The sequence below is a fragment of the Dasypus novemcinctus genome, chromosome 9, assembly GCF_030445035.2.
Source record: "Dasypus novemcinctus isolate mDasNov1 chromosome 9, mDasNov1.1.hap2, whole genome shotgun sequence".
Classification (NCBI taxonomy): domain Eukaryota; kingdom Metazoa; phylum Chordata; class Mammalia; order Cingulata; family Dasypodidae; genus Dasypus; species Dasypus novemcinctus.
This window is the reverse complement of record NC_080681.1, coordinates 15,492,985-15,517,634: the sequence shown is the minus strand read 5'-3', so window position 1 is coordinate 15,517,634 and position 24,650 is coordinate 15,492,985. Positions and strand designations below refer to the sequence as shown.

Sequence of the window (24,650 nt, the reverse complement as noted above, 5' to 3'; positions counted from 1 at the left end):
AGCCGCCCAGCGCGAAAGGAAGTGCAGCCTGCCCAGGAATGGTGCCGCACACACGGAGAGTTGACACAGCAAGATGATGCAACAAAAAGAAACACAGATTCTGGGTGCCGCTGATACGGATACAAGCGATCACAGAAGAATACACAGCGAATCGACACACAGAGAGCAGACAACTGGGGGGGAAGGGGAGAGAAATTTTTAAAAAAAATTTTTTTTAATTAAAAAGAACTCATTCTTTCTCTTTCCCTCCTCCTCAGGAAAAGGAGCCCCTTCTGTCCAGGGTCAGTAGCTTCCGCCCGCCCCCCCCCCCCCCCAGTGTAGATCCCATCCCCTCTGGCGTTTTCAGGGATGGCGCTTATTCATGCCGTGTCAAGTCTTCAACTTTTTCTCTTTACTGGCTCTTTCCCATCAGTACTTAGGTATGTCTGACTCTAATATTTCTACCTCATATCCCATCTAGTTCCCACCCTAATTTTCTCCACTTTATTATTAAGTTATTTGAAATGAATTGTCTGTTTTCTCTCTCTCCACTTCCCATCATAATCTGGCTTCAACTCTGCCATTCTACTGAAATTATACCTGCCAAAGTTATCAGTGGCTTCTTTTTTGCAAAATCCAGTGAATTCTTTTTAGTCTTTATCTTACCTGACCTCTCTGTCACATTTGATGCTGTTGAGCAATTCGTTCTTGAAAAACTTTTCTTGGCTTTGGTGGTAACACATTCTCCTTTTCCTTATCTATCTGTTGACACTTCAGTCTCCTTGCCTTCGTCCTTCCTCTCCTATATCCTAAGTATGCATGTTCCCTAGAATTACTAGGCTCACCTCTCTTCCCCTCCCACTCTGCCCACTCTCCCTGAATGGCCTCATCCACTCTCAGGACTTCAATTACCGTCTACATTCTGAGAAATTTCACACTTGTGTTTTCAGCCCTGACCTCTCATTTAGGTCTGTATAGCTGTCTGCCTACTGGACATTTCCAAGTGAAGGACCCGTAGGCTTTTCAGTGCAAAATGCCCCATACCGGATTATCATTTCCCCTCATTCTCTACCCCACCGGCTAAATGAATGAATGAATGAATGAATGAGTAAATAAATAAGAAAAATGTCATCTTGTATTCTTCGCCCCTCCCCTCCTTTCTTTTTTCAAGGAATGGTATCACTGTCTACCCTATTGTGCAAACCAAATAAACCTCTGGAGTGTGAGAGATTCATTTATCCTTAGTGTTATAATTAAAACTCACAATTCTATAGATCTGATTTGAGATCTGGGAGTCTTAAAATATTAGTTTTGTCTTAGATCTCAAAGATTCCTTTTTTCTCCAGAATCTGTTTCTTTTATAAAATAGAAAATTTCATGAGTGTTAAAGAAAATGTTCTACTTAGAAATTTGACTTTTATTTCCATCTGGAAAGCAAATTTAAGTAGACTTAGAACTGTAAATATCCCTGACAATAACTGCTTCTAATGTATATTATTGAGATAAATTATTGGCGCTGTTCTAAACACTATGTATAATTATTCGTTTGGTTTCCCCAAATTCCCGTGAAGGGTAGGTATTGTTACCAAGCCTGTTGTATGGAGTTAGAAACTGAAAAATAGAGAGGGCAGGGAACTTGTCTAATGTGGCTGTTGGCAAGTAGCAGAGGCAGGATTTGAACCCAAGCTCACAGGCTCATACAAACTCTTAACCTCCATGCACTGCTGTCTGGCAAAACAGTTTGCATTTCCCCTAGTAGTTTCTTATCAATGTTTCTATAAAGTTTTTAAAAACTTTGAATTACCAGGACCCGGCCTAATTTTAAATGTGTGCCGAGAGTAGACACATGCAGGTTATTCGAAGAATATTAAGTAATGCATTTTGCTGGTACAGTAACTATGTAATCATAAAAAAATGGATCCATGGTTTTCATTTTATTTTATATTACTTTCATTTTTTTTAAAGATTTTATAGATTTTCTGTGATTCTCTCGCAGCATAAACACTTCCCGTAGCAACATTTATTTATCTTCTTTTAGGTTCTCTGTTTATTTTTCACATTCAGCAGCTTTATCATTTTATCTTAGAAATACTTGGCTTCCCACAGTATCAACGCAAATCATTTTTTGCTGCTGCTTGAAAGTGGTTAAGCACTGTTTAAAACTCATAGGAAATTAATGACTCATATAACGGAAAGCATTTACTAATGTGACTTTTGTCTCAGTTGCCAAGTAGTCTGAGTTTGTTTCCATGGTGATACATCAGTATAATAAACTATCATAAACTAACTGTTCCACTTTTTTTGTTTGTTTATTTAGTTTGGATAGCTTTCTGGCAGGTGTCCAAATGCACAGGCATGCATTAAAAATTATCACAAAAAGGGGAGCGGATGTCACTCAAGTGTTTGAGCGCCTCCTTCCCATGTACAAGATCCCAGGTTTGATCCCCGGTACTTCTTAAAAAAAAAAATTATCACAAAAAGTTCTAAGTAATTACCTTAGGCCCACACACAGAAAACCCTTCTTTTATTTAGAGTGATTGTTTAACTAATCCAGGAATATTTTTATGATGTTCTAAAACTAAAAAGTAGTGATATTAACGTATCTATTTCTGCTTCAGTTCCTGATTAAGAAAGGGGAGAGTGAGTAATTTTTTTAAGTTTATAAATTTTTAAAATTAGTTTACAATATTGGTTCAAATATACATAATTGTCGGAGAATCTGTCAGAAACAAGGCAGGGCAAAGGAAATTAGGACTCCATCCTGGGGGTGAGGGCTGAATGGAATGATGGCAAAAGCCAGCTCAGCTCTTCTCCCAGCCCCACCCCTGGTGACAATGCTCTAGAATAGGGAAGGAAGGACACTGGGACACCAGGCCTTAGTAAAGCCTTAGTCAAGGAAAGCCAGACGAGTTAGAATTAAACTAATGAAAGCAGAAAGATAGAAGGGAGTGTAGATGACATACAAGGGAAAGAAAACAGCATGAACAAAGCATGCAAATGAGAGGTAGTATGAAGTAAAAATGGGGAACAACAAGCAATGTGAATCAGGGCTAATCATGAAGATGCCATTTTAAGATAGGGGGAAGCAATGAAGGATTTTAAGCAGAGGAATTGTATTATCAAATTTGTATCTTAGAAGGAGCGCTCTGGTAGCAGTGAAGAAGTTAGATTTGAGGGAAAACCATTTAGGAGGTTATTCCTGTATTTCAGGGAAGAGATATTAAAGGTCTTAGTTAGGATAATGGTACTATATCCAGCAAAGGGATTGATTTAGAAATCATTAGGAAGAACTAGCATTTAGAAATGATCACTTGTGGCCCATGCATGACTTCATTTATTCATTTGGTCAACAAATAATTATTGACTGCTTACTGTGGTTGGTAGTATATTGTCAAGGGTATTATGATAGACTCTTATTTTCTGTTTTCATCATTTCCAGGTTTCTCCCATGTTGAGCTGTAATTCATAGATACTTTTTGGAGCCGTAGTTCATCCCAACCTGGTCTCTTGGCTCATTAGACTGTCTTACTGTCACATAAGAGCCTGTTTCAGACTCCTATCACATATGCAAGTTTATTTCTCAGGAGACATTATTCAAAGGTCTTCTTAATCCCCGGCAAGTTGTAGTTGTGTTTTCTGTATCTAGCACTAACTTTCAACTATAAGCCCTATAAGGTTAGGAAATATGTCCTTCTCATCTTAACATTTTAAACACCTAGCACATACCCAACACACCTAAAATAATATGTATTTTGTTTGTTGGATGAATGAATGGTAAAGCCTCAATTTATATTGATTGAATTGATAAGTAAATTTGCTTTTTTTCAGCTTCCTGTGGATAATTAAAATCTTCCAAAGATTTTCAGATCACATTTTTAGGAATTTGTTTTCATCCTGTTTCACCATTTCCAAATACAGGCTTTAATATATCATTTTTTGCTTACAGATTTGAATGAAAATATGTGTATGTTTTTAACTTGTCATCAATAATAGTTCATTAACTGGCTCTTTTTATTTCCTTTCAGGGAGGTCGTGCAAGCAAACTGTGTTCACTGGAGAAAGAAGTTCTCATTTATGTGCAAAATGAGTGCAAGTGCTGCTACAGGCATCCTAGATCCCTGTATCTACAGAGTATCTGTGAGAAAGGTATAAAAATATCCTATTATTTCTCTTTCAGAAAACATAATTAGTTCCATAGTCACCAGCTCACTCCATTTAGCTCTGCTTTATCTTTATCATTACAGCTGTTTTAATATATGTAATTTCACTTTACACTTTCAACAATAATTTAAATTACTATAGCAAATATAAAGAAGGATCTGAAGTTATAAATTAAAACATTATTTAAGAACATTCATTTACTATCCACTATGCATATAAGTATTAATCTTATTTGTATTAGTCTGAGGACAATATTTGTCTATCACTGAATTCCTATTCTTAGTTAGGTATTATGCTGGGGAATTTACATATATTATTTCTAACAACAGTGCTGAAATCAGGTGTTATTTTCTCCATTTTCAGGAAAAATAGAAGCTCAAGGAAGTTAAGTTACTTGCTCAAATTCACAAAGATAATAAATGATGAATAGAAGCTCAAACCCAAATCATTCTGATTCCAAGTCTATGTTCTTTCTTAGATATTTCCTTTTAACATAATAGGTTGATCTTTCTTATTCTGCATTTTGAATGAACTGATAGCACTGTGATGTATGTGACTGTATTTTTAATTCTGTTATTCCCAGTCTATTTTGTTAAAATATAATATACATGTATACATAAAATTATTTTTACATGTTTTAAGCCGCTAATGAAAATAGATCTCTAAAACGGTCATACTTGGAGCAGCAGTAATTGAGTGAAGCCTTCCTTAAAGAAAGTATGGTGCAATGAAAGTGTATATAGTGTCATGGACCTGAGTTTGAATCCCAAGTATGCCACTTACTAACTATAAGATCTTGGAATATTTTTATGACTTTTCTAAATTTGTTTTCTCATCTAATAGTATAATAATTTCTCTCTCCTGGAGTTATAAGGATTAGCTGAGATATATGTAAAATATCCTATCTTCTTCCCTTTCCCCTTTAACTGCTGTTCTTTCATTGAAAGCTTTTCTGAATGGAGTTCCAATCATGATTTTGAAAAGATTGTTCTGTCAGTCTTTGAGTTTTAAGAAAAATTTTTAAAAAAACTTATTTAGACAAAAACATAACTACAAATTAAAGAAACTCAGAGTTCATTTGGGGAAAAAAAAAAGAATAGTTCTTTTTAAGTAGGACTTGTTCATCCAAAATAAACCAGGTCCCCAGATTATGAGGATTTGTCATACTAATTAGATACAGGACAGACTGCTAAAACAGAGATATATGTATAACAGAAACCCAGACATACAGTGGCTTACAGAAGAGAGAAGTTTATGTCTCTCTCAGCTAATAGTCAAGGAATCCAGGGCTGGTAGAGCAACTCCATCACCTTCACCAGATGGCGTCCATCTCTAGACTCAAGACGGCTGCTGCCATCTACAGCAAAAAGAGAAAAGGGCAGGGGAGAACAAATGCATTCCTGTTTAGAGCATGACTCAAGAGCAGTGTGCTGACTTTTGGTCACATCCCAAAGGCCAGAACTAAGCCACATGTCCACACCAAACTGGAAGGAAAGTGATGAATGTAGTCTCTAGCTGGGTGGCCAACAGATTCTACCACATTAAAGAAGGGAGAATGGATATTTCTAACCATGCTTCATTAGATAGAGATATTTACTAAGCTTATACTACCTGGTCTGCTTAGCCCAAATTAGACTTAATATTTATATTGCTTTCAAAATGTATTGGCATTTCAGTTAATTTAAAGATGCCTAGATTAATCTCTGAATCTAATGAATCAGTCTATACTAATGGGCATATTTCTATAGGTAAACTGTAACTATACATAATTATAACTTTAATTAAGAATGGTGAAGCCTTCCTAAATATTATATTAAAATCAGAAGCCATTAATGAAAAATCAGTAAACTCAACTATTTAAACATTTCCTGCATGGCAAAATAAATACCATAAACAAAGTCATAAGTTAGGGGGAAATATTTGCAAAACATGTCAAAAGACAAATTTCCTTAGTACAGAAAGAGCCACCAAATAAATCAATACAAAAAAGATTGACTACCCTTTAAAAAAGTAAACAAAGGATAGAATATACATTTCACAGAAAAAATTATTGATAGCTTTTTTTATCAGTTGTTACAAATGTACCACATTAATGAAAGATGTTGTTAATTAGTAGCTTTTAAACATACAGAGAAAACTCAGTCTCACTCATGCAAATTAAAACTACAAAAGATACTCTTTTTTACCTATCAGTTTGACAAAGATCAAATAGGGTGTCTGCCTACCACATGGGAGGTCCAGGGTTCAAACCCAGGGCCTCCTGACCCGTGTGGTGAGCTGGCCCATGTGCAGTGCTGATGCACGTGAGGAGTGCCCTGCCACACAGGGTGTTCCCCCACATAAGGGAGCCCCACATGCAAGGAGTGCACCCTGCAAGGAGAGCCACCCCACGTGAAAATAGTGCAGCCTGCCCAGGAGGGGTGCCACACAAACGGAGAGCTGACGCAGCAAGATGACGCAACAAAAAGAAACACAGTGCTGCTGACAAGAACACAAGCGGACACAGAAGAACACAAAATGAATGGACACAGACAGCAGACAAGGGGGGATGGGGGAAGGGAGGGAAATGAATAAAAATAAATCTTTAAAAAAAAAAAAACAAATTTGTGTGTGCATGTAATGTGTCAAGTGGAGTCCTAGGCACTAGGAATGCATTGGCAAACTAGAATGAGTTCCTGGTTTCAAGGATTTTATATTCCACTTCAAGCTGGAGGAGTTGTAGAAGAGACAAACAGTAAGCATGTAAACAAATAAGAATATTTCAGATAGTGATAAGTGTTATGTATAAAATACAATAGGGTAATGGAGAATACCTTGGGGAAAGGATGTTACTTTTGAAAATTGGGGGAGGGATCCTGAAGACTTGTCTGAGAGGTAATATGTAGAGGCATGTAAACATCTACGGAAAGACCATTCTAAGAAGTAGGATATAAATCTGAAAAGGGCCCTAAGATTATAAAAATAAAAATTTAAAAAAACCCTGGAGATTTATACTTACGAGATCAATGGACTAGTTTATTGCAGACCACTATTCCCCCCCTGAGAACAACCAGAAAAGCTCTTGAAATATTAAAAGCATCTGTTTGAAGGCATCAGAAATTGCCAAGGCAGTAAGGACTGGAGGGGCTTAGAATCAATAGAGAAGGGAAGCATAGAGAAGTGAGCCTGACATTCAGCCTTGCTTTTACCGCCATAGCATAGCATTTGCCTAATTCTCAAGCAGTGGCTAACAGTATGAGCAGAAAGCAATGGCCTAGTGGCTAAGAAGTTAAGCTGAGATGCCAGCAATCTTAAAGGAATAAGGGAAAAACAATCTTAAAGGATTAAAGGAAAACAAGTCCAGGGCCCACCAAGGATTGGGGGCCCTGGTAAATACTCCAGGCTTCTAAGAATTTCTACCTAGGAAGAGGAATGTAGTGGACATAGATTCATCCTTATAAAGACTGAAGCCCAGCTTCCAATCAGCTCAATCCCTGCTTGGATGAAGGTGATCTCCTCCTACCTTACTACTTGCCAGAAGCATATGTGTATCATCTCTGGAAGGAGTAACTACTCTGAGTCTCAAATTATTTCTTCAGGTTTTTATACTCAAAAGTTACCAACCACACCAAGAGGCATGATGGATACATGACCAAAAATAAAAAATAAAAATAGATAATAGAATGGAAGAGCAGATTTTGGCGTGATCAGAGACAAACTTTTACAATAACTGTAATTAATGAGCAAGATGGGTAACTTCAACAGAGAACCAGAAACTTTTAAAAAAAAGAAGCAAACTTAAAAACAACAACTGAGGGAGTGCTGAGTTCCTAACCAGGGGAGCTCTATCACATTCCCCAGCGGAACAACAACAATCCCCCAAGTGCAATGGCAAAGACCAAAAAGATGGATGGTCCAACAATGAGCCCTTGATACTGATAGCTATGACTTTGAGCCTGTGCACCTGAAATATGAACTAGGCCTAGAGCTGCAGGGTGCCTAAGAGTTACCTCCTGAGAACCTCCATGTTGCTCAAATGTGGCACTGTCTAAGCCAGACTCAGCATGTAAATGCATTAACCCCCCCGCGTGGGGCATGACTCCTGGGGATAAGCGCCAAAGGATTACTACCAACCACCAGCTGATGATGTAACTAGAAAAAGACCTTGAATAAAAGGGTCAGCTCAGACCAGCAGAATATCTCAGCCTACATGTAATATCAGATGTTAAATACTGCTTTATGACTTTGGAAAAAAGGGGGGAAATGGAAAGGATAAATGAGTTTATATGGTTATGAGTCTTCAAAAAAGAGTCTGGGTAATGCTTACGCATGCCTCAGCAGGGTCCCAAAGATAGCCAAAGTAGATAGAAGCCCAGGTACTGATTCTCCTGAGGGCTACAGAGACCCACAGATTCTACAGTCATGGCAGATGGCTCTGGAATTCAGTGCCATGTCGTTGGCCCTACTTTGGAATTTGTGTTCCTGAGTGTGATGGAGTTGGACTCAGACATGACCTTTAAACACATGCCTCTTCTATTACTTTTACTGGACCTGTGGTTGGTGTTTGGGTTGGTGTGTGCTCAGGAGACCTGAATCTCTGGATTGTCCATGTGACAGCTAGGCCCTGAGCCTCAGCAGATTTGCAGCTCCTACCCTCTTGTTTATTGGACTTACCCTGGCCAGCTAACAGGGAGATGAGGAAGGTCAACCACCACACCATGGAGCCAAGAGTGCCTACAACTGCAAGCAGGAAACTTGCATCCATCATCCATGTGGAATCTAAGCCATCTCTTGATATAGAGGAAGAGTGGACATAACCATCCCAGGATCCACATGCTGGAGGAATAGCATATGGATTAGAGTGGACTTACTGATATTCTACTATGGAACTATTGTAATTAGTATTGGAAGAAATTGTAGCATTGATGTGGAGAAATTGTAGCATTGATGTGGAGTGGCCATGGTAGTTGCTGAGGGTAGGGAGAGGGAAGAAGAGATATGATGTGGGGGCATTTTCAGGACTTGGAGTTGTCCTGGGTGGTACCACAGGGACAGATGTTGGACAATGTATGTACTGCCATGGCCCACTGGGTGGACTGGGGGAGAGTGTAAACTACAATGTAAACCATTATCCCTGTGGTGCAGCAGTGCTCCAAAATGTATTCATCAAATGCAGTGAATGTGCCACAATGATGAAAGAGGTGTTGATGTGGGAGGAGTGGGGTGAGGGGGTATGGGGGATATATGGGAACCTCATATTTTTCTAATACAACATTTTTTAAAAAGTAAGGAAAAAGAAAAACATACAGTCAAGGTCCACACATTTAAAAAAAAAAAAAGCAAGCTGAAAGTCTAGAATTTAAAAATACAACTAAAATTTAAAACTAAGTATGTGAAAGAAGACCTCAAAGGATTGATAAACTGGAAAATAAGCCAGAAGAAAACATTTAGCCCAAAGCACTTGAGAGTAAAAGTATGGAATATACAGGGGAAAGAGAAGAGAGAGATTATAGCTAAGAATCTTCCAAAACTGGTAAAAGTTATCAAGCCTCAGATTCAAAAGTACTGTGAACCCCATGCAGGATAAACAATAAATCTGGCAGATTTAAAAGATAGCCTAGTCTGGCTGGAGCATGAGAAGCTTGGGGAGGGAGAGTGTTTGGTGATGAGGCTACAGACATTAGAGCAGGTAGAGCCTTGTAAACTGTGGTAAGGGATTTAGAGTTTATTCTAATTATAGTTGGAATCCACTGGAGGGTTTTAATAAGGAGAAACATGATCTTATATAAGGTCACTTCTGCTGCTGTTTCCAGGATAAACTGCAGAGAGACCACATAGTTCAGGTGAGAAATGCTTATATATTTGCATAGAGTTAAAACAGAAGTGATGGTAGGATTCAAGGTATATATTGGAGCTAGACCCTACTGAATGAGGGGAATAAAAGAAGTATTCGTTTCCTGGACTGCAAAGTACCACAAACTGAGTGGCTTAAAACAACCAAAACTTACTGTCTCTTAGTTCTGGAAGCTAGAAGTCTGAATTCAAGGTGTTGACAGGGCCATGCTCCATCCGAAGACCCTATATGTCTCTGACTCTGTCCAATTGTCCCTCTTCTTTTAAGGATACCAGTTTTGGGTTTGGGCCCACCCTAATCCAATATGACCTCATTTTAATGTGATTATATCTTCAGTGACCCTATTTCCAAATAAGGTCACACTCAACATTTATTGGGAGTTAGGATTTGAACATATTTTTTAAGGGAACCAGTTCAACCCAGAACAAGAAGAAAAGAAGAATTGGGGATAACTGAGCATCTAGGTGAATGGTGCTGCTAATTTCTGAAATGGCGAAGACTGGAATGGAGCAATTTTGGGGACACATAGGCAGAGATCAGTAGGCCTATTTTGGCCATACTAAATTTGAGATTCCTATGAAACATCCAAGTAGAGATACTAAGTAGGTATTTAAAAATACTAATCCACAGAGACTGCTGAGCCCCCATATGTTCTCTGCTGCCACCTACTCCAGATGCAGAACGTCGCAGCATGGATAAAAATGAGGTGGTACAGAAGGCCAAACTGGCCCAGCAGACTGAGTGGTATGAGATGTCAGCCTTAGTGAAGTCTATAAATCAGCGGGAAGCTGAATTATCCAATGAAGAGAGGAATCTTCTCTCAGTTGCTTATAAAAATGTTGCATCATCTCATAGGTCATCTTAGAGGGTTGTCTCAAGTATTGAGCAAAAGACAGAAGGTGCTGAGATGAAAGAGCAGATAGCTCAAGAATACAGAGAGAAAATTGAAACCAAGCTAAGAGATATCTACAGTGATGTACTGTCTCTTTTGGAAAAGTTCTTGATCCCCATTGCCTCAAAGAAGAAAGCAAAGTCTTCTATTTGAAAATGAAAATGAAAGGAGAATACTATCGTTACTTAGCCAAGGTTGCTGCTGGTGATAACAAGAAAGGGATTGTGGATCAGTTGCAACAAGCATACCAAGAAGCATTTGAAATCAGATTGGGTCTGACCCTTAACTTTTCTGTGTTTTATTATGAGATTCTGCACTTCCTGGAGAAATCCTGCTCCTTGTAGAGATAGCTTTTAATGAAGGCATTGCTGAACTTGATACATCAAATGAAAAGTCAAAGACAGCACACTAATAATGCATTATTGAAAGACAGCTTGACATTGTGAACATCAGATACCCAAGGAAATGAAGCTGAAGCAGGAGGGGAAAATTAGCTGGCCTTCCAACTTTTGTCTGCTTCATTCTAAAATTTACACAGTAGACCATTTGTCATCTGTCCTGTCCCACAAATAGTTTTTTGTTTATGATTTATGACAAGTTTATATTCTATTTGAATTTCTGTATTTCCCATGTGGTTTTTTATGTTTAATATTAGGGGAGTAGAGCCAGTTAGCATTTAGGGAGTTACCTGTTTTTATCTTGAGGTGGTTATCTTGAGGTGGCCAATGTGGGAATGTGCAATTTTTGTACAAGTTATAAATGTTTGGTATAAGTTATTAGTCCTTTTGGTATATTGTGACTTCACAGGAGCCAGTGTTAAAACTGTTTTCATGTCTATGCAAAAAAAGCTGCATTCATACTGGTTTGTCCTGGTGGGTGATAAAAGGGATAATTGGTTCCAGTGACAAGTGTAGTTGTTGTGGGTACTTTAAGGTTTGAAGCACTTTCAAGGCTGTGGTAGAAATAGATATCCTATGGATTCTACATGTGTTGAACCATGTGTATCTTTGGAATATACAATTTCAATGTGCATATCTTTGACTACATCTGCAAAAGTCTTCCTTTAGACAAAGTTTTCACCCAGTTTACTCTGGAGAAGGGTAGAAACTGTTCATATTCCATTATTTGTAAAATTACCTGCTGCTTACTTTCATTATTTTTACTATACTCATTTTATTTGTATTTAGATGTTTTAGGCAATCTAAGAACAAATGTGCAACTAACAATGCAGTAAAAGTGAGTTGCTTGATATCCATTACTTCATGTGTATCAAGCACAGCAGAAAAACAAAACCCTGTAACTTTTTTTTAGGTTTTTTGATTTTGCAATTTTTTTGATACTTGCCTAAAAATAGTTAACAGAGAAATAACTTGATGATAGATAGCTTTGTTTAATGTCTTATGAAATTTTCATGAGCAACTTAAGCATAATTGTTAATAAGAACACATGTATTAAGTTTATATAAGTGGGAGAAGCAGTTAGGGCACTGTCTACCACATGGGAGGTCCACAGTTCAAACCCCAGGCCTCCTTGACCCATGTGGAGCTGACCCATACACAGTGCTGATGCACACAAGGAGTGCCGTGCCACGCAGGGGTGTCCCCACATAAGGGAGCCACACGCGCAAGGAGCACGCCCCATACGGAGAGCCGCCCAGCGTGAAAGAAAGTCCAGCCTGCCCAGGAATGGCGCTGCACACATGGAGAGCTGACACAACAAGATGACGAAACAAAAAGAAACACAGATTCTCATGCCGCTGACAACAACAGAAGCGAACAAAGAAGAACACGCAGCAAATAGACACAGAGAACAGACAACTGGGGAGAGGGAGGGGGGAAGGGGAGAGAAATAAATAAACCTTTTTAAAAAAAGTTTATGTAAGTGGAATAAAAGTTTTATGAAAGGATTTTTCACCTACTTTCTTGACAGCAGGGGTTCTTAACCTTCTTTGTCCCATGGACACCTTTGCCAGTCAGGTGAAAACTGCAGACCCCTTACTAAATCTACACTACACTGTGTATTTTTTTTTCCACTTCCTTTTTTTTTAACACTTTTTAAAATTAAAGTTAGTAGATCAGAAAGAACGTTACATTAAAAAACATGAGGTTCACATATAATCCACTCCCCCCACCCCCATCATTTTTGTAAATTGTATTTCTTTTGAAGATGCATACATCTCAAGAAATGTTACATTAAAAAAACATAAGAGGTTCCTGTATACCCCCCACCTCCCCACCCCACTCAGATCCTCTAATATATTATTCAAAGTCATTGTTTCTTTATTGATTCTCTTTTGAGATGTTCTGTCCAATGGTGATAGTGGTGTGTTAAAGTCTCCCACTGTAATTGTAGAGGCATCCATTCCTTCCCTTAATTTCTCCAGTGTTTGCCTCATGTATTTGGAGGCGCCCTTCCTTGTTAGGGACATAAATGTTTATGGTTGTTCTTCTGGAAGATTATCCTTTTCACTAATATGTAGTGTTCATCTTTGTCTCTCTCAACAGTTTTGCATTTAAAGTCTATTTTGTCTGATATTAATATAGCTACTCCTGCCTTTTTGGTTATTGTTTGCCTGTAAAATTGTTTTCCAGCCATTCACTTTCAATCTTCTTGAATCCCTGGGTCTAAGATGTGTTTCTTATAGACAGCATATAGATGGGTCATATTTCCATATGCAGTCTTCCAATCTGTGTCTCTTGACAGGTGTGTTTAATCCATTGACATTCAGTATTATTACTTTCAAGGAATTACGTATATTAGCCATCTTGTCTTTGGCTTTGTGTTTGTCATATGTTGTTTCATTTTTTTTCCTCTTTTTGTCATTTTAGTTGTTCTTACACTCTCCTCCAACTCTGTTGTCTCCTGTTTTTTTCTTTCCTCCTGCAGAACTCCCTTTAATATTTCTTGAAGGGCAGGTTTCTTGTTGGTATACTTTCTTAGTTTCTTTTTATCTGTGAATATTTTGAACTCTCCATCATTTTTGAATGCTAGCTTTGCTGGATAGAATATTCTTGGTTGGAAATTCTTTTCTTTTAGTACCTTGACTATGTCATACCAATGCCTTCTTACCTCCATTGTTTCAGATGAGAAATCAGCACTTAATCTTATGGAGCCTCCCTTGTATGTGATGGTTCTCTTTTCTCTTGCTGCTTTTAGTATTTTCTCTTTGTCTTGCACATTGGATAATTTGACAAGTATATGTCTTGGGGTAGGCCTGTTGGGATTTATGCTATTTGGGGTGCGCTGTGCTTCCTGGACATGTACATGTATCTCCCTCAATAGGTTTGGGAAGTTTTCAGCCATTATTTCCTCCAACACCCCTTCTGTCCCCTTTCCCTTCTCTTCTCCTTTTGAGAGGCCTATGATGTATATGTATGTTTGTGTGTTTTGTGTTTTCATTCAGGTCCCTAAGTCCCTGGTGGATTTTTTCTATCTTTTCATCAATCAATTCTACTCTCTGTTTGATTTCAGATGTACTGTCTTCCACATCACTAATTCTTTCCTCTGCCTCTTCAAATCTGCTGTTATTTGCTGAGAGTGTATTTTTCATTTCTTGGATTGTGCTGTTGATCCCCATTATATCCATTATCTTTTTGTGTATGGTTACAGTTTTTTCTGTGTGCTCTCCCAGTGTTTTCTTAATATGCTTAATCTCTTCCTTCACTTCATTAAATTGGTCCATGATACATGTTTTGAGAGCTTTAATTAGTTGTTCGATGTTCCACTCTTCTTCCTGGTTTTTAGTTTGTTCATTGGATTGAGCCATGTTTTCCTGATTATTGGTATGGTCTGTAGTTTTTTGTTGCTGTCTGGTGATCATTTTATCTTGTTGGGTTTATGCAGGTGATTAGCTTCTTTGTCTCGGGGTTTAATTAGTTGTTGTTTTCGTGTATATGTTAAGTCTTCTCTTTTTCACTTTTTTCTTAGTCTATTTCCTTGTTTTTGGCTGAGTTACCTTGAAGGAAATATTGGGGCCAGAGAAAGCAAAAAGGGTAAGAAAAGAAAAATATAATAGTAATATTGATAGCGAATGTTAGCAGAAGAACCATGTGAGATCTAGCAGAATGGATATTGAACTCATGTAAACTGTGTAGAGTTATAACCATAAAAAGGTAGAGTACCTATAATGAGATAGTAAACTGAATATGGCGAGGAATATAGTATGAATTAAAAGGCCAGTGTGGTCAGGAGAGACGGAAAGAGAAAAGAAAGGACAATAATATAAGAGTGAATAAAAGACAGAAATCAGAATACAGGTATTGGAGATAAAAAGTCAGAAATATTGGGGGCTAAACAGAGAGGTAGAATGTAAGAGAAACAATAAATGATAGAGGATGGAAAGATGTAAAGGTATGGGGATAGTGCTGTTAGCCAAAATCAGTGTACACAGAAAAAAGGTAGTTGAGGATGAGGAAGCACAGCAAATAAGAAATATTGCCTGCAGCACCTAATATAAAAAAAGAAAGAAAAAAAGGGAAAGAAAGGGAAAAAGAAAAGAAGGAAAAAAAGCATACAAGAAAAAGAGAAAGAAATAAAGGGCCATGGGGGGATAAAGAGGAAGAAAAAAGAAGAAAACAAGCCAACAAAAAAGACCAGTCAAGGCCTCAGGCAAGGAATCCTCTTTGCAACTGAATAAACTGATTAGGAATCTGACCTTCCCCCTTTCTCCCTTCATCACTTCCCTCTCTCCCAGGGCAGTAGGAAGGCTGTGTAAGGGCTCCCATAGGAGATTCAAATGGTGAACCAACTCACTTCAGAAAATAACGTCTCAATTTCTTGAGAGAGAGCACCCACCCCTTGCCAGGAACCATAAATATGCTATTGGAAGCCTGCAAAACACATCCTACTGTCTCTCTCCCTGAGGTGTGCTACTGGGGGGCTAGTTAATTTTGTGAGTCCTCCTTCTCCCAGACCAAGTTTCCTATCCCAGGGCGTAAATCAGGCTCTCTCAGCAGATTCACCTCTCCTCTCTTCCTAGGCTCTCCCCAAGCCAGTTGGTATGCTCCTCCAAACTCAATTAAAAAGCGGGGAACCAGGCAGTTGAACCTGCACTACTTCAGCCCCTCTGCCCCTCCCACCTAAACCCTCCCACTCCCGGAGTTAGTCCGAGACTGGAGGCCTAGGGCAATGCCGGATTTCCAGGTGCTGGGCTCAGGAAACAGAGGCCCGGGAGAATGTGAACTCGGGGTAGGTAAGTCTGTGAAATGTGGGTTCTCGGGGTTCAGGGAACATGGGCTTGGGGTTCACACATTTGGGAAACATGGGGCTTGGGAACGTTGCCACAAGACTGGCAGTTCTCAGGGAGTGCTGGGGCCCTTGGCCCTGGGGGGAAGGGACTTACCTTCCCAAGGCTTCCAAGTTCGGTGGTAGAAACCTGCAGTTTTACCTTGAGCAAGTACTGATTTTGTTGCAGTCTTCTCCAGATGGACAGCCAGACACCTCCTGCTTTGTAGGTTCCTAAAACAGCCCGCTCCTGCAGGATTCCATCACTCTTCTGCCGGCCTGGGGTCCATGTGGGTCTTTGGCAGAGAGCTGTGCAGACGCTTTTTATTCATCTGGCAGGAACTTGGTGAGCCCTGTGTCCAGCTCGCACTTGCACTGCTGGGATGGCGAGGGGACCGCAGGGTGGGGTCCCTGCTCCTAGCGGCTGCCTCACAGTGAACAGAAGAGTCCCCTCGCTGCCCTGAGGACAGGCACACATCCAGGCTCCAGAAGGCGGGCACCACCCGCCTGCCTGTGGCTCCCGCGCTCTCACTCCCTCCCGCTCTCAGTACTTTGTATTATTTAATAAATACATCACACTGCACCAACATGTCCCCACAAGAATAATGTTTTTTTGAATTCCAATTCACACAGACCTCTTGTTAAGTACCCCTACTCTACAACTTTTCATGTAAATAAGTCTTTCGGCTCTGAAATTTCTCTAAAAGCAATTGTGCGTTTTTGGAGAATTGTTCCTTATTCCCTTCTGGCAGCTAATGGGCTTTTACCAGGTTTAAATACAAGATTTATCATAATGACTAAAATACTACCATGTAACTACTGTTCCCAGTCATGCCCCATTCTTCTTTCTCACACACCACCCCCAATCAGTTTCTGTAATACTTGGGGTGAGCTGTCAATTGGATAATGTGTTCCATTTAAATTGTTGATATATGGCATTTTCTAACTTAAGAAGTCACAAGCCACAATGTTCTTGGCCCATCATGATATTGGGTAACATTAACTGTAAGTTTTGTGCTTCTACTTTTGGTTTTTAAGAATTTCTCAATACTCTTACAGCCTTCCTTTGATTTTGAGCCTTTATTTTTTTATTTGTCAGGTGCACAGGATTATCTTCATTTTTTAACTTTCTTCTGTCTCATCACCAACCATTCCTATTTGGTGGCCATGTACTTGAAAAAAGGCCACATGATCTTCTGGCTATACTCAGTGTCTAAAATACTACCCAACTTCCTTTGCTTGCATCCCACAAACTATTTTCCTCAACCTATTTGTTGTAGCAAATCTCCCCTTATTTGATGAGATTGTGTTTATCTTCCTCTAAGCCCTACCTATCTTTGATGGTCCGTCATTGTCTGCCTTTAAATCCTTCCTCTGTGCTTTAAAAATGATGGGGCTAAGTTATACCCAAAGCTCACCCTACAGACTAAAATTCCTCAGTGCCTTGCAGAAAACACCAAATGAAAATACCATTTTATTTTATTTTTTTTTTAATTTTTTTATTTTTTATTGACTTTGTAATAATATTACATTAAAAATATATATGTGAGGTCCCATTCAACCCCACCCCCCCACCCCCCTCTCCCCCCCCCCAACAACACTCGTTCCCATCATCATGACACATCCATTGGATTTGGTAAGTACATCTTTGGCACCTCTGCACCTCATATACATTGGTTCACATCATGGCCCATACTCTCCTCTATTCCATCAAGTGGGCCCTGTGAGGATTTACAGTGTCCGGTGATTACCTCTGAAGCACCATCCAGGGCAGCTCCATGTCCCGAAGACGCCTCCACCTCTCATCTCTTCCTGCCTTTCCCCATACCCTTTGTCCATTATGTCCACTTTTCCCAATCCAATGCCACCTCTTCTATGTTGACATTGGATTGGTTGTGTCCATTGCACCTCTATGTCAAGAGGAGGCTCAGATTCCACCTGGATGCTGGATGCAATCCTCCCATTTTCAGTTGTAATCACTCTAGGCTCCATGGTGTGGTGGTTGTCCTTCTTCAACTCCATCTTAGCTGAGTGTGGTAAGTCCAATAAATCAGATTGTAGGTGCTGGAGTCTGTTGAGGCTCAGGATCTGGCTATCACATTGTCAGTCCAGAGATTCAAATCCCCTAAATATATCTTAAACCCCAACATTAACTGCACCTCCAGCACATTAGCATGAAAGTCTTATGAAGGGAGATCCCATCTGAGTCCAGATTCATCACACATAAACACCATTTCCAAAGAGGGGCCATCTGCCCTGGTAGTTAACCCCATCGGCCATGACCATAACTCCCATGGGTCTCTTTAGCCCTCAAAGGAACCAATATTTGGGGGTTGTATCTGCTTTATCTGTCTCTCTGACTCTGCTCAGTTGTGCATGAGGGCAAACCTTCTGCCAGCCTCCAAACTCTTTTTTAGAAACTCGTAGCCATATAAACTCATTTCTCCTTTCCATTTCCCCCTTACTTTAGGTCAAACAGCATTTTAAAGTCATGGTGAAAATACCATTTTAAAACAGGTGTATTTTTTTTTTTAAGATTTATTTATTTATCTCCCCCACCCCCACCCCCACCCCGGCCATCTGCTCTCTGCGTCTATCCGCTGCGCCGTCTTTGTCTGCTTCTGTTGTTGTCAGCGGCACAGGAATCTATGTTTTTGTTTCGTCATCTGGTTGTGTCAGCTCTCCGCGTGTGGCACCACCCGTGAATAGCCTGCACTTTCCTTTGCGCCGGGCGGCCCTCCCTATGGGGCACACTCCCCGCACGCGGGGCTCCCCTACATGGGGGACACCCCTGCGTGGCAGGGCACTCCCTGCGCACATCAGCACCGCACGTGGGCCAGCTGCACACAGGTCAAGGAGGCCTGGGGCCCGAACCGAAGACCCACATGCTCCCACGTGGCAGACGGACGCCCCAACCACTGGGCCAAGTCCCCCGCCTGTATTTTTTCTTTTAAAATGTAAACACTTCAAGAGCAGGGACAAGGTTTTTTGTTTGTTCTATTGTACCTAGTACACTATAAATGCTCAATAAATATTGATGATGGGAGGCATTGTGTCTTAATAAAGATGAAAAACTGAAATCCCAAATACTGTTTTGTTGATGTTCTATTATGAACTCAGATTAAATTGGTAAATATTGGTCCTTTTGGAAAATTGTCCCAAATATTACATTCAAATAAAAGTACAGTGGAAGCCTTGGAGTCTTTCTTTCAAGAAGAAAAAATCTGTCATATACGTATTTGGGAGAACATAATAATGCATCTTCACTTACAGCTCTTTATTTTGCCTTGTCTATTGCTTTCACCTTATCCCCAGGCTAAGGAGGTGAAATAATCATTTCATGGTGAGGGAAAATTAAGCTAGACTGAGAAGATGGATCTCATTCAGTTTTAAGTTATAAATAAAATCTGAAACTTTTGGAGCAAAAATATCAGTCTGGAATTCAGGGAAGAAGTTCAGACTCGAGATTTCAGAACCACCAGCTTACTCCTGTTATTTAAAGTTATTGGCCTCAATGGGATCACTCAGGGAGAAAGTATAGATAGAGAAAAAGAGGCCCTAGAAAGTCCTGGATCATTTTCACACTTACAGGTGATATCAGTTAGTGTTGGCAGGTACAAGAAAGAAGCAAAAATTCATGCTTATCACTTCTAATAATGCTGTTGGCCATATCTTAGTCACATTTCCACAGCTCAAAAGAAAGATAGAAAATGTAGTATTTCTTCATTTTGGGTAGTGTAGCCAGAAGCCCAGTTGAATATAGAGGACTTCACTACTATGGGGAGAGGTCGAATGGATAATTGAGGTACAGCTAGTATTCTTTCTGCAGAGGTTGAACAAAGGAGTAGGACCCAACAAAGGAGAATGAGGAGGAATAAAATGAGGCAACAGTAACACTCTGGAAGTTTAGAGAAGAAAATGATGGGAGAAAGAAGTTTGGAGTGGCTAAGCCTGTCAAATGCTGCTAAGAGGTTAAATAAGAGAGGGCAAAGATAGCTTTTGACTTTAATAAAAATGCAGGTATTGGTAATATTAAGAGCGTTGCAAAGGGAAAATGAGGACAAAAGCCTGCTTGGAGGGTTTAATCAGAATAAGATACAGAAATATAGATATATCTTTTGAGGAGCTTGGCTGGAAAGGGGAGCAAAGAAAAGAACTAGCTAAGGAGAAAAGTATTAGAGAAAGTTTAGTTTTGCTTTGTTTAATGAAGGACACTATTAAGGCATATGGCTGTCATCTAATAAAGAAGAAAAAACGTGATAATTCATTATGGAGGAGATCTAGTGGCATAGCCAAGCCTTACATTAATGGGGCAGGGAAGGGGTGGAATAGCAAGTATTGATGTATAATAAAGTTGACTATAGAAGCTTCTCAAATTATTTAAGGTCACGACTTTAAAGATGGAAGTGATAGTTTTTACATTATAGATCTGGTAATGCAAGAAAGATAAGCTTCAATTCCATTCAACAAATAGATTTTTTAAAGTAGGTTAGGTGGGGGGATGCACTGTCTCACAGACATGGCCACTTCTCACTTACCCATGGCAAAACTAACTCACTAAATTGAAAGCAGTTCATAAGAAGGTCGCAAATTCTTCTACTGGAGGATTTTGCAAGTAATTTGGCAAGTTCCAAATAATTCTGTTTGCAAATACCCGAATGAGTGGGCAAGGGAAGAATTCAAAAGAAACAAAAGTACAACTGAGGAGGATACAATACAGATGGTGATTACTGAAAGCAACATGCAACGCAAGGAGTTAGAAAAAACACTTGCTTTAGCAAACTCTTAACTGCAGCATTATTCTGAAGGATTTTCTAAACCTTCATGTCTTACTGAGTTTAGGCTTAAGGATGGGCAGCCCAAAGCCTAGTTAACTGTTTATATGTACATTACTTTGACAAATATATCAGAACATGGAGCATTGCATGTTATAAAGAGCAAGGAAAAGAGCTCCAGAACAATTGCCTTAGCAATAGAAAATGCACCCTGAGGTTTGAAAATGTTTCTGGATGTGGCAGAAACAAAAACCAGTAGAACAGATGACTGACAGCCACATCAAAAGATGCTTAACATTAGCCATCAGGGAAATGCAAATCAAAACACAATGAGGAAACGCTTCACCTCCACTGGTGTGGCTATAGTAAAAAAGACAGTACATATTGATGAGAATGGAGAAATTGGAACTCTTATTACCTTGCACTTGAGGGAATGTAAAATGATACAGCCACTTTGGAATACAAATTGATAATTCCTCAAAGGTTAAACATGCTGTTACCATATGACCTAGCAATTCCACTCCAAGGCATATACCCAAGAGAAATGAAAATAATGAAAATACATGTCCACACAAAAACATGTACATAAGTGCTCATCGCAGCTTTATTTATAATAGCCAAAAAGTGGGGAAAAAAGCAAATGTCCATCAACTGACATGAAGGTAAAGTGTGATATATCCATTACAATAAAGTATTATTCTGGATTAGGAAGGAATATAGTACTGATACATGCTGCAACATGGATGAACCTTGAAGACACAGTAAGTGAAATAGGCCAGACACAAAAGGAGAAATATATGAGTCCATTTAGATGAAATGTTCAAAATAGGGAAAACTATAGAGACAGAAGGTAGATTAGTGATTACCTAGTGGGAGACAGAAGGTAGATTAGTGGTTACCTAGGGCAGAGGTTGGAATGGGAAATTACTGCTACAGGGTTTTTTTGAGATGATAAAAATACTCTAAAATGAGATTGTGGTGATGGTTGCGAAATCCTCTGAAGATACTAAAATCCATTGATGAATCATTTTAAGCCGGTGAATTGGATGGATGGTATATAAATTTAATCTTAATAAAGCTGTTTTAGAAAGAAAATAAAGGGGTGGGTTGGGGGGAGAGGATTTTGGCCCTAATAATAATAACAAGCATGTATAATGTATACAGAGTATACTGCATTGTTCTCAGTATTTTGCACTTAATCTTCACAAATGTGTGAGGTCCTAAGTCAAAAAGTTTAGCAGATTAATGTACAATTGTAGGTTTTAAGTTGAAATATTGATGTCTATATATTATTTTATTCTTCACTTTTGCCCATCTTGTTCTCATTAGGTAAGAGGGTTTCTACTATACTGACATGGAATAACCCCCAATATATATTAGGTGGAAAAAAATAAGGTATAGAATAGTATATGTAGTATGCTAAAATTTGGGTAAAAGGGAAAAAAGATATATACTGTATCTTTTATTATGCTCTTTAAAATATGCTTTTATTTGCATAAAGCATCTTTTGAATGATTCATAAAAACTGATAATAGTGGTTATGTCTGGGGTAGGGATTTCACCTCTTGTTGAAATCTTTGTAAAGTATATTAATATGCTTAATTACGTGAATAATTTAACTTTTCTTTGGTGATACAGGCTCTTACAGTGAGCCCAGGACAATTTCTGGCAATTTCTTTTGCAGCACATAGATTAAATATTACTTTATAATCTCACTATCTGTCTCTTTCAGGTTAAAATTAAATGCTAAATAAAAATTCTGATCATTTGGGGAAATGTGGGGTCCAAATAGCTGGGCTTAAGATCATCGGAATTTTACTGTCTCTAGTATTTGCCAGCATGTAAATGTCTACTTCAGAATGATTTGATATGTTTAAATTTTAAATCTTTAATTATATGATATCTTTATAGTGTTTTCTATCTTTGGCAGGAATTAAAAGGCGGAAAAGCCTATGCAAAGGTAAGTAGATGTTCTTTAACGGTTTTGGAATCTATAGTATTTATTATACTTTTCTATTTAGAAGCTTAAGAATTAAATGGTTTACTGTTCTGAAAATTAAATGGTTTACACTTCTGTAAAAATTACATGGTTTACTGTTCAAGCTTGGCTATTTTTAAATAAAGCAACCTGGAGGTTGAACAGTTGAAGGCAACAATAAATTACAGGTATATTCTTTCTAAGAGCTGATTATGGAGTGCTGTTCTTAAGTTTTAGCTTCCCACTAAGGGATGATCACTGGTTTGCATTAAGCCATAGCAACTGTTAATTCAGACATCTCCCCTGGGAAGTATTCTCAGGCCCGCCTTGCCCTAGAGTAGACTAAAACCCCTACTCTGTGCTCTCTAAGCACTCTGTGTATTCATGATCACTACCATCCTTTGTTACATTCACTATCTATATGGAATTACTAATGATTATGCTCACCCTTTTGCTGAATAGAAGAAATAGCAATACTTCACCAGAAACCCACTTAGTCCTCTTTTATTTCCAGCTCTGTGATCAGTATCACTCTCAAGTCAGTCACGTGAGCCAAGAACCTGGGCATTAGTTTTAACAATTAAAACTACTTAACCCTGTAAATTCAGTTGGTTGCAATGTCAGTTAGGATGTTCTTTGCTACAAGTAACAGAAAATGCTCCTCATCTAGAGACTTTCTTAATCTCTCAAAACAAGTAGACGTAAGACAGAACTGCTCCAGATTGCCTAATCTACTGACTTAACATGATCAAAATCCATATTTCCATCTCTTCCTGTTCTTTCACTCTATATGTTGACTTTGTCCTCCCTAGCTTCCCTCACCAGGTAGCTCAAAGCTTGAAGTCTAGTCAGCACATTCATGTTACAAAATCTAGCTTCCTCTCCAGTCCATGTGTGACTGTTTTTGAGTGTGGAAACTTTTTTTTGATGGCCCTCGGAGGATTTCCCTGTATCTTTCATTGGCTAGCCTGTATTATATGCCTACTTCTAAACCAGCTATGAGCAATGGGATTGTATTACCGTGGTTAACTTAGACTAATCACAATTTAACCATGAGCTAGGGGTCAGGTCACTTCTTTGTGCACATGGATGAACTGAAAAGAGTGGACACCTGAATAAAATCAGGGCCCTACCAGCAGGGAATATTAGGGCATTAAATGTTGGATAGGCAACCACAATGTCTGCTGTGATTTTCCCTTCTTAAAAGCTCCTGAAACTATCTCTTCCCTCCATTCCAATCCAAGGTTACTATCTTTGGTCATTCCCTCTCTATTTCTTATTGAAAAACTGAATTAGCCTCCTATCAAGTCTCCCTGCCTTGTTGTTCTCTCTCTAATCAATCCTCATTATTGCCATATTATTGCAAATAGGGAAAGATTTACTTCCTCCTTTCAATTTGGATGTCTTTTACTTCTTTTTCTTGCTTAGTTGCTCTGGATAGAACTTCTACTACAATGTAGAATAACAGTGGTGAGAGTGGACACCCTTGTCTTGTTCCTGGTCTCAGAGAGGGAAAGCTTTTAGTCTTTGAACATTGAGTATGATGCTAGCTCTGGGTTTTTCACAGATAACATTTATGATGTTGAGGAAGTCTCCTTTTCCAAGCATTCTCAGTGTTTTTATCAAGAAAGGTTATGAATTTTTTCAGATGCCTTTTCTGCATCAATTGGAGATGATGATGTGGGTTTTTCCTTCATTTCTGTTAGTGTGTTTATTATATTATTTGATTTTCTTATGTTGAACCAAACTTGCATACCAGGGATAAATCCTACTGATCATGTTGTATAGTTCTTTAATGTGCTGTTGAAT

At 38.9% G+C, this 24,650-nt stretch overlaps 1 protein-coding gene across 1 annotated transcript in view; it reads left to right on the top strand.

The window, feature by feature from the left end:
- The window catches only part of EEIG2 (EEIG family member 2), a 79,727-nt gene that overhangs the window by 19,296 nt on the left and 35,781 nt on the right, over positions 1 to 24,650 (top strand). Inside the window, exons 2-3 of the mRNA XM_058303103.2 lie at positions 4,005 to 4,125; positions 22,794 to 22,823. Of these exons, the coding sequence (XP_058159086.1) occupies positions 4,005 to 4,125; positions 22,794 to 22,823 (151 nt within the window). The remainder of the gene's footprint in view (positions 1 to 4,004; positions 4,126 to 22,793; positions 22,824 to 24,650) is intronic.